The sequence below is a fragment of the Nematolebias whitei genome, chromosome 3 (genome assembly GCF_014905685.2).
Source record: "Nematolebias whitei isolate Nwh7 chromosome 3, NemWhi1, whole genome shotgun sequence".
NCBI lineage: Eukaryota > Metazoa > Chordata > Actinopteri > Cyprinodontiformes > Rivulidae > Nematolebias > Nematolebias whitei.
This window is the reverse complement of record NC_056500.1, coordinates 32,771,387-32,788,822: the sequence shown is the minus strand read 5'-3', so window position 1 is coordinate 32,788,822 and position 17,436 is coordinate 32,771,387. Positions and strand designations below refer to the sequence as shown.

The 17,436-nt window shown below is 40.5% G+C and overlaps 1 protein-coding gene across 1 annotated transcript; it reads left to right on the top strand.

Annotated features, from left to right (window-relative positions):
* The first annotated feature begins 1,595 nt into the window (after positions 1–1,595).
* Positions 1,596–3,245, top strand: LOC119407475 (flavin-containing monooxygenase 5-like). Its single transcript, XM_037674300.1, has 5 exons — positions 1,596–1,727; positions 1,846–2,034; positions 2,490–2,655; positions 2,776–2,918; positions 3,030–3,245. Exons 1-5 carry the CDS (start codon positions 1,596–1,598, stop codon positions 3,243–3,245), a joined length of 846 nt encoding a protein of 281 aa, XP_037530228.1.
* Positions 3,246–17,436: the final 14,191 nt, after the last annotated feature.

Sequence of the window (17,436 nt, the reverse complement as noted above, 5' to 3'; positions counted from 1 at the left end):
TGAACATGATTATTTGAAGGTTGGTGTTTTTTGTATTAAAAACACTTATCTTTCATTGGTGGGATGAAATATGCTAATTTTTTGGGACAGGCATTTTGGGTTTTCATGAGCTGTATGCCATAATCATCAGTATTAAAACAATTAAAGACCTGAAATATTTCAGTTGGTGTGCAATGAATCTGAAATATATGAAAGTTTCATTTTTATCATTACATTATGGAAAATAATGACCTTTATCACAATATGCTAATTTTTTGAGAGGGACCTGTACATCTTTGCCTGAACAAGGACAGAAACTGTTTTGGTGCCTACCACGCTGTGAAGTAAATGGCTGTAAAAAGTTGTACTGTATGTAAAAAAAAACTAACAGAAACATTGCCTGAAGTGTTCAATACTTTCTACATGTTGTGGGCAAAAATTGTTTTTGTATTTACAACTCACATTGTAGTGAGCAAAAATTCTAGGAAAAGCCTGCCGTATCAAATGTGATACAAAAATGATATCATAAACAAAATGATATAGCAATATTTTTTTTGGACCATGTTTCAAAGCTTAATAAACATCTAAATTCTAAAAAAAATTAATTTTCTGACTATTTTTTGATGGGTCAGGCTTTAAAGGGCTAAAATATATTATGATCTTAACAAAGAATAATGAGTGTGACAGGAAACTGGATTGGAACAACATAATGAGCTAACGGGCTAACTTTAAATTAGCTGTTCAGCTAATAGTTTAATCATTCTTCGTGAAGACAGAGTATCACATTTATCAGAATCAGAATAAGCTTTGCACCGAGATACAACGAGAACATGTACATACAGTCGTCCGGAAGATGGACTGAGTGCAGGAAGCTGCTGCTCTAAGCGTGGCCTCTTATCCTTTTTCAGAATAATAATCTTAGATAGGAAAAGGGGTAGAAACATGAGGGTAGATAGTGGTATTACCAAAAAAAGATCTTTCACATCTTGTCTATCAGGACACAATTTGAGGCATCAAAAAACTCTACCAGCAAGCACAATTAAAACATGATTACATTTGTATTTGACGTCAAAGTGTTGAGATTTGTCCATGAACGTTTTTTCAGATCAGCCACAGTTTCTGAAGATGTTGTTTCAGCCAGCAGTTCTGGCGGGGGGAATAGATGAAGCTTTTGTCCTTGGTTACCCATGACCCAGGAGAAATTTGATAGTCGGCCCATCTCCGAGGCCGGCAGGGAGTCAGATTCAGATAAGCTTTGATTGTTGATTTTCTTCAGGCAGACATATTACTTTTTTCTTTAGCCTTGACTCCAGCTGGGCATTCTAGTTCCAAAATAGCCTAATTGTGGGATTCCATTCCACTGATCCATGCTATGAGTCTCCCTCAAGGTCGAACCCACCACGCTGACGAGCCCCAGGTATTATGGATACCTGATCCATAATATTCTTAATTTACGTTCGAGAGATGTGAACCAGGCACTTCAGACACAGAGAGCAGAGCAGGAGGAAGAAAAACCGGGGGAGGAAAGGCAAAAGCAGCCAACTCGAGCGAGAGCCATGGAGGAAAAAAAATTAGTTTCTAGTTTCATCTTTCTCTTGTCCTTTTGCAGCTTCATCATGGTGCAGACAGTAGCAGTGATCGGGGCGGGTCCCTCAGGTCTGACCAGTATTAAAGCTTGTCTGGATGAAGGCTTGGAGCCAACCTGCTTTGAAAGCAGTGATGACATGGGTGGACTGTGGAAATTCAAGGCATGACTTTTTGTGGGAAACTTATTGATCACAATTCCTTCTTTTGAAGAGCTGAATAAGATGTCAGGATTTCCCCATAATTTCTTAACATCGACTGTTTAACATCTCTTCTTTGCAGGAAGTCTCAGAGCCAAACAGGGCCAGCATCTACCGCTCCCTAACTATCAATATCTGGAAGGAGATGATGTGCTACAGTGACTTCCCCATCCCACCTGATTACCCCAACATTTTACATCACTCTAAAATCCTAAAATACTTAAAGATGTATGCAGAGCACTTCAATCTAATCTCTAACATTCGCTTCAAGGTAATAAAAGAGCATGATGAAAATGATTAGGCTGCAGTCTTAATGCATTGTTTCACTTGTAATTGATGGAGATGTGAAAGGTCACAGATGTTTTTCACTTACTGAAGTCAAATGTTATAACTCATATTACCATGTGTGTATATTAAAGAGTTTGTTCTTGTCTGGATCAGAGTGCTGCAGAGAAAACTCAAGCCTAAGCAAGAGGCTGCAGGAGTCGTCTGACCTTGCCTTTGTCTGATAACATATATAAAAAGACACTCTTTTAGGCTATCAGTGAGCAGACTTGGGACAGAGCGTCATGTAACATCTTGATGCTTGTATTTCAACACTGCTCCAACTTGCAAGATTAAACCTGGGAGAAGAAAATTATCTACCTCTCCTGTGTGGCATATTTATTTAATGAGCTATTAAAAGGATAATATTAAATTATCCTAACAGTATTTTTTTTACTTTAGACCTCAGTTAAGAGAGTAACTCAGAGACCAGACTTTTCTCGCACTGGCCAGTGGGAGGTGGTCACAGAGGACAGAGATGGTCTAGAGGAGAGGCATGTCTTTGATGCAGTTATCTGCTGCTCTGGCCACTTCAACTATCCAAACCTGCCACTCAAAGACTTCCCAGGTATAAATGCATGATAACCTTAAATATTGCAAGGTGCATGACTTCCTTGTTAAATTATTTTTGGCTGAACAATTTCAAAGTGCATTTTCATGCATTAATATATAATTCAATGTATGGCAGGATTTGAGACGTTTGAAGGAACGTACTTTCATAGTAGAGACTACAAGGGACCCGAGGACATGTGCGGAAAGAGGGTGGTGGTCATCGGCATCGGTAACTCAGGAGGGGATATTGCTGTGGAGGGCAGCAGAGTTGCAGAGCAGGTCATAAAATATTATTTGTCTTCCTTGTAATGTTTTATTTCTTTTATCTTCTGTGATGTACTGTGCTGACAATGTAGGATGTCTCTGTGTGTTGTTGCTTCTCCTGTCCAGGTGTATCTGAGCACTCGCAGTGGTGCCTGGGTCATCCGTCAGGTTTCGGACTATGGCCTGCCAGTGGACATGTTCAACTCACGCTTTGTTCGTGTCAAGTCCAAGCTGTTGCCTATGAATTTGCTCAACTGGCTGGGTGAAAAAAAACTCAATGCCATTTATGATCATGCCATGTATGGGCTCAAACCCAAACACAGGTATGAAATTCTTATTTGAGAACTTTTCTTGTTCCTTCTTTATGTTTCATATTTAATATTAATGACATGATCTGTCCCTGTGTCTGTTTTCTTTTATTTATGTTTCTTTTCCTTTTCTGCTTATTGTGTTTCTCATTCTGCTCCTTGTTGTGTCATTCTGTTCCTGTTGTTTTTCACTCTGTTTTCTGTCAGTTCTCTTTTTCTTCTTCTTCTGTTTTTTTTATTGGCGGTTGGCAAACAACTTATGGTGTGCATTACCGCCACCGACTGGTATGGAGTGTGGTTCAGAATGCTTTTTAAAAAAAAATAAAAAATTCTATTTACTTGTGTATGTGTTGTCTGTCCTAATCGTATCCTATTGATAAGCTTTGTTTTAATGAAGAACCTTGTCAAAATTTTTGATAATTGCTATTCCTATTTTCCCTGTTGTGTCTTTTGATGCGTCTGTGTAAATCTGAACATAACCATAATAATTATTTATATATTTCTGTACTGTATATGAGTTAAAAGTGATTTTTTTTATCTTTTTTCTTTTCCATAAGTGTAAAATCTACTTTTGCAGTTGGTAGTATCCATGGTGGTATTGTTGGTAGCGGTATTATTGGACTTATTGTTAGGTTTCTTATTTGAACTTCTTGTATCTTCTGATCAATTATCCAACCAAAGCTTCCTGTTTCTGTCTTTGCTTTTTCCCAGCATGGTTTTAAAATGTCTAATGTTGGATGATCCGGGTTATTTCCTTTTAAGTTGATCCAGTAATGTATTGCTAGCTGTGTTCTTCTCAATTCTAAAGGCATCTCTCCCATCTCTACTTTAAGTGCTGCGGTTGGGGTGGTCCTGAATGCTCCTGTACAGATTCTTAGTGCTTGATGTTGTACAGGTCCTTCTAAAAAAATTTGCATATTGTGATAAAGGTCATTATTTTCCATAATGTAATGATAAAAATGAAACTTTCATATATTTCAGATTCATTGCACACAAACTGAAATATTTCAGGTCTTTAATTGTTTTAATACTGATGATTATGACATACAGCTCATGAAAACCCAAAATGCCTGTCCCAAAAAATTAGCATATTTCATCCCACCAATGAAAGACAAGTGTTTTTAATACAAAAAACGCCAACCTTCAAATAATCATGTTCAGTTATGCACTCAATACTTGGTCGGGAATCCTTTTGCATGAATGACTGCTTCAATGCAGCATGGCATGGAGGCAATCAGCCTGTGGCACTGCTGAGGCGTTATGGAGGCCCAGGATGCTTCGATAGCGGCCTTAAGCTCATCCAGAGTGTTGGGTCTTGCGTCTCTCAACTTTCTATTCACAATATCCCACAGGTTCTCTATGGGGTTCAGGTCAGGAGAGTTGGCAGGCCTATTGAGCACAGTAATACCATGGTCAGTAAACCATTCACCAGTGGTTTTGGCACTGTGAGCAGGTGCCAGGTTGTGCTGAAAAATGAAATCTTCATCTCCATAAAGCTTTTCAGCAGATGGAAGCATGAAGTGCTCCAAAATCTCCTGATAGCTAGCTGCATTGACCCTGCCCTTGATAAAACACAGTGGACCAACACCAGCAGCTGACATGGCACCCCAGACCATCACCGACTGTGGGTGCTTCACACTGGACTTCTGGCATTTTGGCATTTCCTTCTCCCCAGTCTTCCTCCAGACTCTGGCACCTTGATTTCCGAATGACATGCAAAATTTGCTTTCATCCGAAAAAAGTACTTTGGACCACTGAGCAACAGTCCAGTGCTGCTTCTCTGTAGCCCAGGTCAGGCGCTTCTGCCGCTGTTTCTGGTTCAAAAGTGGCTTGACCTGGGGAATGCGGCACCTGTAGCCCATTTCCTGCACACGCCTGTGCACGGTGGCTCTGGATGTTTCTACTCCAGACTCAGTCCACTGCTTCCGCAGGTCCCCCAAGGTCTGGAATCGGCCCTTCTCCACAATCCTCCTCAGGGTCCGGTCACCTCTTCTCGTTGTGCAGCGTTTTCTGCCACACTTTTCTCTTCCCACAGACTTCCCACTGAGGTGCCTTGATACAGCACTCTGGGAACAGCCTATTCGTTCAGCAATTTCTTTCTGTGTCTTACCCTCTTGCTTGAGGGTGTCAATGATGGCCTTCTGGACAGCAGTCAGGTCGGCAGTCTTACCCATGATTGTGGTTTTGAGTAATGAACAAGGCTGGAAGTTTTTAAAAGCCTCAGGAATCTTTTGCAGGTGTTTAGAGTTACGTCGTTGATTCAGATGGTTAGGTTAATAGCTTGTTTAGAGAACCTTTTCATGATATGCTAATTTTTTGGGACAGGCATTTTGGGTTTTCATGAGCTGTATGCCATAATCATCAGTATTAAAACAATTAAAGACCTGAAATATTTCAGTTGGTGTGCAGTGAATCTGAAATATATGAAAGTTTCATTTTTATCATTACATTATGGAAAATAATGACCTTTATCACAATATGCTAATTTTTTAGAAGGACCTGTACAATAGGTTGTTAAGGTGAGTTTTGATCATGTTGAAAAGAAATACGTCACGGAAATTTATGTAGCAAATATGATACAAATTTAATGGTTAACCCATCTGTGATTGGCACCTGCTCAGACATCAAATTAACCTAGAATGCTTAAAAACAAGTGTAACAAAATTGCAGGAGAAACAAAAAATATACAAGTCTGGACTCAAACCCATTCGTCAAGTTTTTGCAATTTTTGTGCTAAAGAGCAAAGTATCCTGGTGGGTTCAGCGGCATATATTTTTGCTTGTAGTGTCACATTTGGGTCTGATAAGTCTGCAAGTAAACTGATTGCTTTGTTGGACCAAGTTTCATTTTAAGGAAAATTGGATTCTGTGGAAACATCATAAATAATTTACTTATCTGTTGTAGGTAGGAGTGCCTTCTGTTTTAAGGAACATTTTAATTATGATCTGATTGACATTGTAGGAACTTGTCTGAGCAGGGATAAGACCAAAGTGAATTGCTGCAATTTCAATACAATAACAATATTTAAAAAAATATTTACACTGTAACCAGTTTCACATCATATGGTAATTTCTGTTTAATCTGTGTTTTGTTTTTTGGAAGTAGAGGCAACAGTAGATTGTTCTACCACTTCCATTGCAGTCTGGGATCATTATAAGTAGGAATTTCTACCAAAATAACAAGGTGTAGGGCAAATTATTTGGTAATGTAAAGGCTGAAATATAACTGCTTTCTTGAACTGCTATAAAATTTAGAAGATTGGAGTTGCTTTCATACAACATCAATCTGCCTGTGGACATTAGACTTCTCTGGTCATACTGAAAAACTAATGATGGTTTGTCTGAAGGGACCCTCTTCATGTAAAATTGCCTTTTTTAAATAGCCACTCCTGAATTTTATAGCACTTGATGAAAATACAATTTTATAAAACTTCTACATCAACAGTTTTTCATCACAGTCATTATGGCAGAACTACTATTAAATTCAGTTGGCCTGGGAACACCTTGGGCTCCCCCCAGAAGTGCTAGAAGAGGTGGCTGTGGAATGAGATGTCTGGACCTCCCTTCTCATCCTGCTGCCTCCGCGACCCAATTTTGGAACAAGCAGAAGACAAAGGATGGATTGATGGATGGATGGACTTTTAAATTCTTGTTGACAATGATTCCAGGATACAGAGAATATTTTACAGCTACCTGCTGCTGCTCTTATTAATGACTGCAAAACCCCACAAAATCTATATGTAAATATCAGTTGTAACCCACCTATACCCATCTGAGGTAAGTGCCACAGAGTTCATTAAAACTCTTACACTTTGTGTTTTGACTTGAGTTTCACTCACCTCAGAGTAAAAGTACACTGGTGTTTAAATGTTCTCTACACTCAATATGACTGTATACATTTCAACTTATTGTGAATACAATGTAATGCAAAAGACATGCTGTGTTCTAACAAAACTGAATTATGCCTATTTCTTATTGAAAATATTAGCTTAGAAATAACCAACAGCACAGATTTAAAGTTTAGAACTTTATTTACTTATATTTAATTTAAATAAACAAAAAACATCCACAGTAATTCCAAAATATTTCACTCTGTAATAAAGTCTCACAGTTTCAGATTATCAAACAGTTTACACAAAATCAAGTGGGCCCACACACTCTAACATACACCTAAGGCAGCATATAATTAAATTAAATTTGTTCAAACAAAATAAAAACCTGTTGCAGGCCTGATGTGATGCTGAAGAGTGTAGGATATGTGGTACCTTACTCCAAAGTCTTGGTCCTCTGGAACTTCACTTGTCTGTCAATCCAAGTTGAAGAAAAAATATGTACGGAATGTTCTCAGCTCCTTTACCCCTCGCTCGGTCCACCAGAAACAGCCGGTCAGCGAAATGTGTCAAAGCGTGTTTATTTATTCTAAGAAGAAAAAATAAAACAAGGAAATTCTAGCTATACTTTAGATTTATTTGATATTAGAGAATTTTAAATTCATGTATACACCAGATCTTTGTTCAGAAAACCCACAGTTCATAAGTGAGAAACTTCCCAGAAAAGGTGGCTAGCTTAAGTTTACACAAATATTTATTTGAAAATGAGCAATTATCTGATTGGTCTAAATGTTGGAAAGTGCAGTTTTAACCCCGCCCTTTCTTTGTGGGTGCTCAGACTTGGGCCAAGTCTCTTGGCACATACTGTACGTTCATCAGGAGAGGGGAGTGCCTGTAAGGGCAAAAACACCTGCTCCTACTTTGTATGGTTGCAGGAAGCGTAGGAAGCTGCATCTTTTCTCACAGTAGCCTTGAGACAGAGTCTGTTAATTAAATTGATGTCATGATTGTAGCTTAAAAGAAAAATAGTATGTAAAACTTTGACTACTGTGCATGGGTGTGACTGGAACATTGGGTTCTCTGCTCCTTACTAGACAAAGAACTGTGTATGTGTTAGTTTCTTTTACTGAAGCAGCTGCAGACTAACTGATAAAACAACTAACAATACATTTCAATTTGAGTAAAAAATTTAACATCCTAACACTAGCTGGAGCATTTATCATGTCAGAATTGCTCATAAGCAACGCTGTATCCTGAAATGTTGGGAAACTTACTAATTAGTCTAAAACTATTAGTCTAAAAGTCCATCAGGCATCAAATAAAGTTGCTTTCAGTACATGTACCACAGGCCAGCAGAGCTCTATGAGTCTTCTTTATAACTGTGCTTGTTCATAACAATGCTCAAAAGTCCCCTTTAAGCCTTAAATGTTAGAATATTCACTGTCTGATAAGAATTATTTAATTTGCATTTTAACAGTACTTTAATCAGCTTTAAAAGACTAGAGTTTTTTTTAAACTGTCTTTTTATTGATTTTTGAACATACAATTAAAAAGGAGAACAAAACAAAAAAAAAAACCTTCCAACCCTCCCCTCCCACACCGGATCAGTTACAGACACATATAAACTTAACCGGCATTAACGTGTTTTCCACATACAACTCAAAAGGCTGCCATGTGTACCAAAATATTTTAACAAAACCCTTCAGGGTACATATGATTTTTTTTCTAGATGAATATGATAAATCACTTTTCTTATCCAGTGTACATATGCTGGGATGGGTGGGTCCTTCCAATTGCACAAAACAAGTCTTCTGGCCAGGAGAGAGCCAAAAGCAATCACATCCTTCTCATACTTGCTGAAGGACATTTCCACAGGGACCACCCCAAACAATGAGATGAATGGTGATGGGTGAACAGTTCTCCAACATATCTCAGAGGTGTTGTCAAAAATAGATTGCCAAAAGGTCTGATGTTTGGGACAGGTTAAGAATGTATGCAGGAGTTTTGGTGGAGTTTTTGTTATAAAAATTACATGCAAGGTCCAGGTCAGCTTTGATCTTGAACAGCTTGTCTTTGGACCAATGAAGCCTGTGCACTACACAGTAAAAATGCCAGTGTTAAAATCTTAGGTGTAGTGTTAAATAAAAAATGTTTGTGTTGTATTTACAACAAACATTTCTGGGTTCGGCCCACGTATCCAGATCGTCAGCGGTGACGCGTGACAAACACGACACATCAGCGGTGACGCATACTAGATGCGTCATATATGGCGAAGCAACATATTAATGGATTTTCCCACTTTATTAGACATATTAGGACTGATGCGACTTATAGGGCGGAGCGACGTGTACGCCGGAAAATACGTAAGCTAATCCCACGACTTGTAGCTATTTTTATCATGCTAAGTGTTAGCAAACAGTAGTGCTCGGTGTATGTCTGGATGGTCAAAGGAAAAGTTTAAAAGACAGTGGTGAGACCAGCTATGTTGTATGGTCTGGAGAGAGTGGCATTGACAAAAAGACAGGAGAAAGAACTGGAAGTGGCAGAAATGAAGATGTTGATGAGATTCTCCTTAGTTAGGTTCGTCCACAAGCCAGCTGGAGTTTACAACTGCGCTGCAATAGCAGATCACTTTGGAGAAAATTTAGCCAGAGGAGGAGAAGGAAAACTTACCTTCTCATTTCTGAAATAGAAGAAATAAATAATCATTCAGGACTTGTGGCAGCAGGTCTGTTCGGATTTCTGAATGTATGTCACTCAGAAACGACCGTCACATAATCTCTCCAGACATCCATTGTGCACTGAACCATTTCCACCCCCCGCCCGGCAATAAGCTTCTGCCTTTTTCTTTTCTTTCTTTTTTTTTAAAGACAACTGTAGTTAGTGTAAAAAAAAGTGAAAAAATTGGCTTTTATGTCATAGGTTCTCCACAAACGGTTAAACGACATAAACAGAGAAATATCTATCTATACCACTTTGTGGAAAAAAAAAGAACACCTTATTACTGCAGTTTGTCACACACACACGCACGCACGCACGCACGCGCGCGCGCGCACACACACACACACACACAGTATATTATATATTATTGTAGGGACACGTCAAGGTTTTTCTACCATCAACTTTTATTTCTTTTGATACTTTAAAAGTAAGACTGACTCTCATTCCCAAAGCTGGACAGTAAGGAACCATGTTACAAAAAAAAAAAAAAGAATAAAAAAATCTGTTATTGTAATTAATTGAACACCTGTTATTATGATTTCAGTAAAGCTGAAAGGCCCTTTGTATGAGAACCTTTCCATCTGACTGACAGGATCTGGGTTTTGGATTAGCACACAACACCAAACAGGAATGGTTTAAAGTGTTTATTGATAAACAGCTTCTGGTGGAGGTCCGGGTCCAAAGGTGGGTCTGATCTGTAGAGACAGAGGAGTCAGTGATCTGGGTTTTACTGTGAAGGTTCAGAAGGTTTTTAAGGTAGTCACTAATCTTCAGAGTCTGTAGAGAGAGGAACTCATTTGGTGAGTAGAAGATGTTGATTTCACTCACTGTGAGTGAGCAGCAGCAGAGAAGCAGGTTGATGTGGCATGTGGTTATAGGGAGAGTCCAAGGACGAAGTCCAATAGGGAAAGCAGGGGTCATGCACAGTTGGTCAGAGAGTAGAATCCAAAGCCAAATCTTGATCCGGGAGGCGCAGTTGAGGAGATGGGAAGAAGAGTCGGTACCGTGGTCAGAAGGCAGAATCCAAAACAAGTAAGGGGCAGGCAAGGCAAAGAATCCAAAGAACAGGCGTGGGGTCGAGACAAGGCAAGAGAACAAAGCTGTGAAGAGATCGCTGGACATCTACCATCTAAAAAGAATTTGATAATCTGGCACTGGTGGAGTGTGAGAATGAAGCTTATAAAGGCAGGTGAGCAGGTGAAATTGATGAGTGCTGATTGCTGTAACAAACAACGGAGGTGTGGCTTAGCTTGGAAGGAGCATGATTAAACTGAAGATGGGTGATAAGCAAAACTGCACATGGAAACAGAAAACTAAGTCAGGAAGGGGCAGAAATGTGACATAGCCCCACCCTTAAGGTCTGGCTCCTGACGGACCTCCAGGCTGGTCAGGGTGGGAACTATGAAAATTGTGAATGAGGGTCTTATCCAAAATATTACGGGCAGGAACCCAGGACCGCTCCTCAGGTCCATAGCCTTCCCAGTCCACCAGGTAGTGTAGGCCCCGACCCCACTGTCAGGAGCGGAGCAGCCTCTTGACGGTGTAGGCCGGGGACCCATCTATCAGTCGGGCTGAAGGAGGGGGCCTGGAGGAGGGCTCAAAACGTGATGAAAGTAGGGGTTTAATGCGTGAGACATGGAAAGTGGGATGTACCTTGAGAGAGTGAGGTAGCTGGAGGCGAATCGCCACAGGGTTGATTATCTTGGCAATGGGAAAGTGTCCCACGAAACGAGGTGCCAGTTCACGTAACTCTACTCGGAGTGGGAGGTCCTTGGAGGAACGCCAGACCTTCTGGCCCACCTGATAGGGAGGGTTATGAGATCGTCTTCTGTTGGCCCCTCTGATATAGACCGCAGAGCCCTTCTAGCCTTCCTCCAGGTTCGTTGGCACCTTAATGCTGCTTTGTGGGCAGATGGAACCTGAGCCTCTTTCTCCTGAATAGAGAACAGAGTGGGTTAGAAACCATACACAGTGTAAAAAGAGGACAGACCTGATGCGGAGGAAGGTAGGGAGTTGATGGCGTGTTCTACCCAGGGTAGATTGGCAGCCCACTTGTTAGGGTCCCCCTCGCACAGGAGGCGAAGCTTAGTCTCCACCTCCTGGTTAGCTCTTTCACTCTGGTCATTGGTTTGAGAGTGAAAACCTGAGGAAAGACTAACAGAAATACCCAGAAGGTTACAAAACTCCTTCCAGAACCGTGAGATGAATTGTGGGCCCCGGTCAGAAACGATGTTCACAGGCAGCCCATGCAAATGAAAAACTTCCTTAATCATAAGCTCCCCCAGTTCCTTGGCTGAGGGAAGTTTCTTGAGGGGTACTAGATGGACCATCTTAGAGAAACGGTCCACAATAGTGAGAATGACTGTGTTGCCAGCAGAAGGAGGGAGACCTGTGATGAAATCCATGGCTAAGTGTGACCATGGACGTGAAGGAGTCATAGCAAACCTGCAGGGGGGTGTCTGGAAGTCTTAGCTTGGTTGCACGGGTGACAGGAAGTAATGTAATCCTTTACGTCTTTAACCAAGTCCTTCCACCAGAACTGGGCTTTAACCAAGTTCAGAGTCTTAGTAATGCCAGGGTGACAAAGCATGCGTGAACTGTGACAGAGGTCTAAAACTTTCTTAACCTGATGAGGAGGTACAAACACACAGTCCTTGGGGCAGTAGGGAGGAGGTGGTTGAGTTAGATTATCCTGTCTGATCACTTCCAACTGAGTAATAGACAGGCGCACTGCATCTGGTAAAATGAAGTCCAAATCTCCATTGGGTTTGTGAGTCCTATTATCCTCTGAAATACGAGACAGGGCATCCGGCTTGGTATTTTTGGCTCCGGGTCTGTATGATAATAAGAAGTTGAAACGACAAAAGAAGAGGGCCCACCTGGCTTGTCTCGGGTTGAGTCTTTTGGCTGTCTTAAGGTACTCCAGATTTTTGTGATCTGTCTAGACCTGAAATGGTTCTTTGGCACCCTCCAGCCAATGTCTCCACTCCTCAAGAGCCAATTTAACAGCCAGTAGTTCTCGTTCTCCCACATCATAGTTGCATTCAGCAGGTGTAAGGCTCCTGGAAAAGAAAGCACAAGGATAAATTCCCCCCTCCGTGCTACATTGGCCGAGGACTGCCCCAACACCAGTGCTAGATGCATCAACTTCGACAATAAATTGTTTGTCAGGATTAGGAGAGTGTAGGACGGGGGCAGAAGAAAACAGTCTCTTAAGTGTGGTGAAGGAGAGTTCAGCTTGTTCGTTCCAGAGAAACTTGGTCTTGGATGACGTGAGTGAGTGAAGTGGAGGAGAAATTAGACTATAGTTCTTGATGAACTTTCTATAAAAATTGGCAAAACCTAAGAACCTCTGCAGTTTCTTTCTGTCTTTAGGTGTAGGCCAGTCCAGTACTGCAGAAACCTTGTTTATATCCGTAGATATTTTATTAGGTGAGATGACAAAGCCCAAAAAGGAAGTGGAGGGTTGATGGAATTCACATTTTTCAGCTTTTACAAATAAGTTGTTTTGCAATAGTCTTAACAGGACAGATCTGACATGTCTTCTGTGAGCGTTGATGTCCTTGGAGAAAATGAGGATGTCATCTAGATATATGAAAACAAATTGGTTAACCATGTCTCTTAGCACATCATTAACCAAGGCCTGGAAAACAGCGGGAGCATTAGTAAGTCCAAATGGCATGACAAGATATTCATAATGTCCGGTGGGGGTGTTGAAAGCCGTCTTCCATTCGTCCGCTTCTCTGATGCGAACCAGGTGGTATGCATTTCTTACGTCAAGTTTAGTGAAAATGGTAGCCCCTTGAATAAGGTCAAAAGCAGAAGTCATAAGAGGTAAAGGGAACTTATTTTTAATAGTGATCTTGTTCAGTCCACTGTAATCTATACATGGTCTAAGGGAGCCATCCTTCTTCCCCACAAAGAAAAAAACCAGCCCCAGCAGGGGACACAGAAGGTCTAATAATACTTGCTTGTAGGGAATCATTAATGTAGTTCTGCATAGCCTGATTTTCAGGTCCAGAGAGTGAATAAAGACCGCCTCTAGGGGGTGTGGTACCAAGAACCAAATCAATAGGGCAATCGTAGGGTCTGTGAGGAGGTAAAGAAGTGGCCTTGACTTTATTAAACACCTCCTTGAGGTCATGGTAATCAGTTGGAACCTTTGAGAGGTCGGGGTATGTCTCCTCAATGTTCTTGGAACTGATAGAGAGCAAAACAGCATCAAAGAGACATGACGACAAACAATCCTCAGACCATCCTACAATTTCTTTTTCTCTCCAATTAATACGGGGATTGTGTTTACATAGCCAGGTGGCACCCAAAATGACAGGAAGTTGGGGAGAGTTTATAACAATGAATTTTATTGATTCATGGTGATTGCCTCCAAGTAGTAAGGTGACAGGAACTGTTTCTAGACTGTTTTCATGCATAGAGTGTCCATCTAATGCAAGGACTTTGTGAGACTTAGCTGTTTGTACAACATCAATACCTAGAGACTTGGCAAACTTGTGGTCAATAAATTCAGTGTCACCTCCAGAATCAATAAAAACAGGCACAGGTATAGGTTTCCTACCCAGTACTTGAATCTCAGCTGGCACAGTGAGAGGTGAGGAGATCTTGGGGGTCCTGATCTGACTCAGTAGGAATCTCCTCTTTCCTACTGAGTCTGGTCTTTTAACAGGCACTTAGCAACAGAGTGGCCCTCCTCCCCACAAAAGAAACATAGGTGCAGCCTCCTCCTCCTCTCCCTTTCTTCTGAAGAGAGACAACTCCTTCCCAACTGCATGGATTCCTCAGATAGAGGGTGGTTAGGTGGAGGGTTTTGTGAAGTATTGACTGTGATGCTTCTTGACTCACCTCAGGTTAGAGTTGTTCTCTCATGTCTGGCCTTTCTCCGACGACTTCTCTCCCAGAGGCGGAGATCGACACGGGTAGCCAGGTCCTCAAGTTTCTTGAGAGATTCAGGGTAGTCCTTGGTGGCCAACTCATCCTTGATGTTATCATTTAATCCTTGGAAAAAAGCATCTGTTAGTGCTTCTTCATTCCATCGTCTCTCAGCCGAAATGGCATGAAAGTCATTAATATATTCTGTGACCCGTCTTCTTCCTTGTTTAACAGAAAACAGTCTTCGAGCAGCCTCTCTCTTGGGTAATACAGGATCAAACACTCTACACAGTTCTTTAGAAAATTAATTAACAGAGTAACAGTACCTGGAATCCCTTTGCCATTCAGCAGTTCCCCATGACTTGGCTTTGCCAGAAAGGAGGGAGATCATGTAAGCCACCCTGGATCGTTCAGATGGAAAGTATGATGGCTGTAGCTGAAAGTGAATCTCACATTGAGTTATAAAAGGTTGACATTGATCAGGTTCCCCTTTAAACAGTTCTGGGGGGGACAAGACGAGGCTCATGACATGAGGGTGCAAGATGTGTGGTAGTGGCTTGAACTACAGAAGCTTGAGTGGAACTCTGTCAGAGGGGTTGGTGAGAGAGATTACGCAACATTTCCATCAGTTCCTGTGCATTATTCTCAAGCTTAATTATGCCCCCCTTCACACCAGAGCACCATTCAGGACTTCCTGATTGGTTGAAACAACCAACAGGGGGTGGTTCTAGTGATGTCAGAGGGTTATTACAAGTCAAGAAAGTGCAAGAATGTTTAGGAACATCCAATACAGACAGAAGAAATGTTTTGAAGAAGTGAGAGCAAGCAGGTGCCAGTTGCTTCTTATTTACTGTCTGCTAGGTTTAAAAACAATCCACTTTGTTCTAATAACTCCTTTCTGAATTTCGACCGACATCACTACTTCTCATTCAGACAGAGGATCAAAATGCATAATTATGTTGTAAATAGACATTTAACTTGATTTCTAATTTAAATGAGGATTAAAAAATCCTTAATACTGTTTCACATTTGATTTAAAATGAGTGGTTCACTTCAACATTTAGAAATGGTATGAACTAAACACACTTTTGATTTATCAAGATATTGTAAAATAGTAATGATAATATAAAATGAAGAGTGTTCTTTCAATTGATTACTTCAGGATACAATTAGACAGTCTCTGGATGAGCTAATTTGTATTTCTGGATTCAAATCAATGAAATAACAGTTCCTGTCCCATGAAGGTCCTCAGAGGCAGGTTTTAGTTGGAGGCCGAGTTCACTACAGAATTTAATACGAAAAGAACTCACTAGAGCACAAAACTTGAGTCTGATTTAATAATTTTCTTGCTTAAGATCCGGAAAGCAAGTGGTGCCCCTTCAGAATAAAATTACTAATAAAAATTTGACGATCTGAGGACCCTTTCCTCTACATAATATATATATATATATATATATATATATATATATATATATAATACACAGTATTAGGGCTGCAACAAAGAATCTATAAAATTGATGATTAAAAGCGTTGGCAATATCGATTTGTTGTGTCACGCGATTATGCGTCTTTCACGGCGCTACAAAGCCGTTTTGTTCACCTGCAGTTCATTGTCAATGCTGACTGACTGAATAAATAAATAAAGTTTGAAAAAAATAACTGCAGCGCGAATTGAACAGGGGAGGTGGAAGCAGAGCAGAGGCGGTGTTTTCAAAGGAAATTAAGTAAATTTTACAAATGACCGACGCAGCGAAAACTGTTCGACCCAAGTCCTCCAAAAAGTGGGAGCACTTCACAAAGATAAAATCTGAGAAACATGCAGCTTTGAAAATTGACGACATGACACGGGAGAACCACGCTGATAAACGTAAACATGTCGGAGTCACAAGGAGGAGGAAGGAGCTGCAGCAGATACAACTCGTCATGTGTTGCAGGTGAGTCTCTACACTATTCACATCTGTTCTGTTTCCAAGTGAGAAAACGTAACGTCAGTCTCTCTGTAGCTGAAGCTGCTGCTTGTTTGTTATCTGATTAATGACAGTGATAGAGAACGTGCTAATTGGTACAAGCAGTGTTTAAATGTGATTTATAAATAAATCTAACACAAAGATAATAATTTAATGATTAAGCTTCAACTTGCTGGCAATGTCTGAAGACACTCTAGGTATGGCAGGATGAATTGCATTTAAACAGGAATTAAAGTTTTCATTCATTCAACCTTTATTTAGACAGGTAAATCCCATTGAGCCTCGAGGACTCATTTACAAGAGAGACCTGATTTCAACAAACAATAATGACAACAATGGATAACAGCGACAACAATGAACAGTTATAAAAAGTCATACAATTTTTTTAGACCTAACTGAACTAGGCAAAAGGGCCTTCTCCTACTGTTTCTTGGAACATCTTGCAAAAAGATCTGAAGCCCTCGACCTTGACCTCTCGAAGTGGCTTTAAGCATCTGTTGGACTCCTGGCAAGAACCAATATAGACATGTTCCAGTTTTTATCCTGATGCATGCTCAATAATCCAGGTAGAAAAATCTAAAAAAGTTAAATCTGGTCCTCTGGACATTCAAAAAAACAAAACAAAGCAAATCAACAAAAAAAAAATGTAGAAACGTTTCGTCTCTCATCCGAGAGACTTCCTCAGTCTGAGGAGCTGTATTCAGCTCAGTCTCTTAAATAGCACCTTCTCAGGCTCCAGTTTTTAGTTTTCTAAATTGCATTTTAATCTAGCTGGGGTTTTTTTTTTTTTTTTTTGCTACTATTCCTCTTGATTGTCCTTTTGG

Bases quoted from the DNA above. Each gene is read 5' to 3' on its own strand.
- LOC119407475 (XM_037674300.1), top strand. From the start codon at position 1,596: ATGGTGCAGACAGTAGCAGTGATCGGGGCGGGTCCCTCAGGTCTGACC. The intron at 2,035-2,489 runs GTAATAAAAGAG...TTTTTACTTTAG, and splicing joins TCTCTAACATTCGCTTCAAG to ACCTCAGTTAAGAGAGTAAC. The intron at 2,656-2,775 runs GTATAAATGCAT...AATGTATGGCAG, and splicing joins GCCACTCAAAGACTTCCCAG to GATTTGAGACGTTTGAAGGA.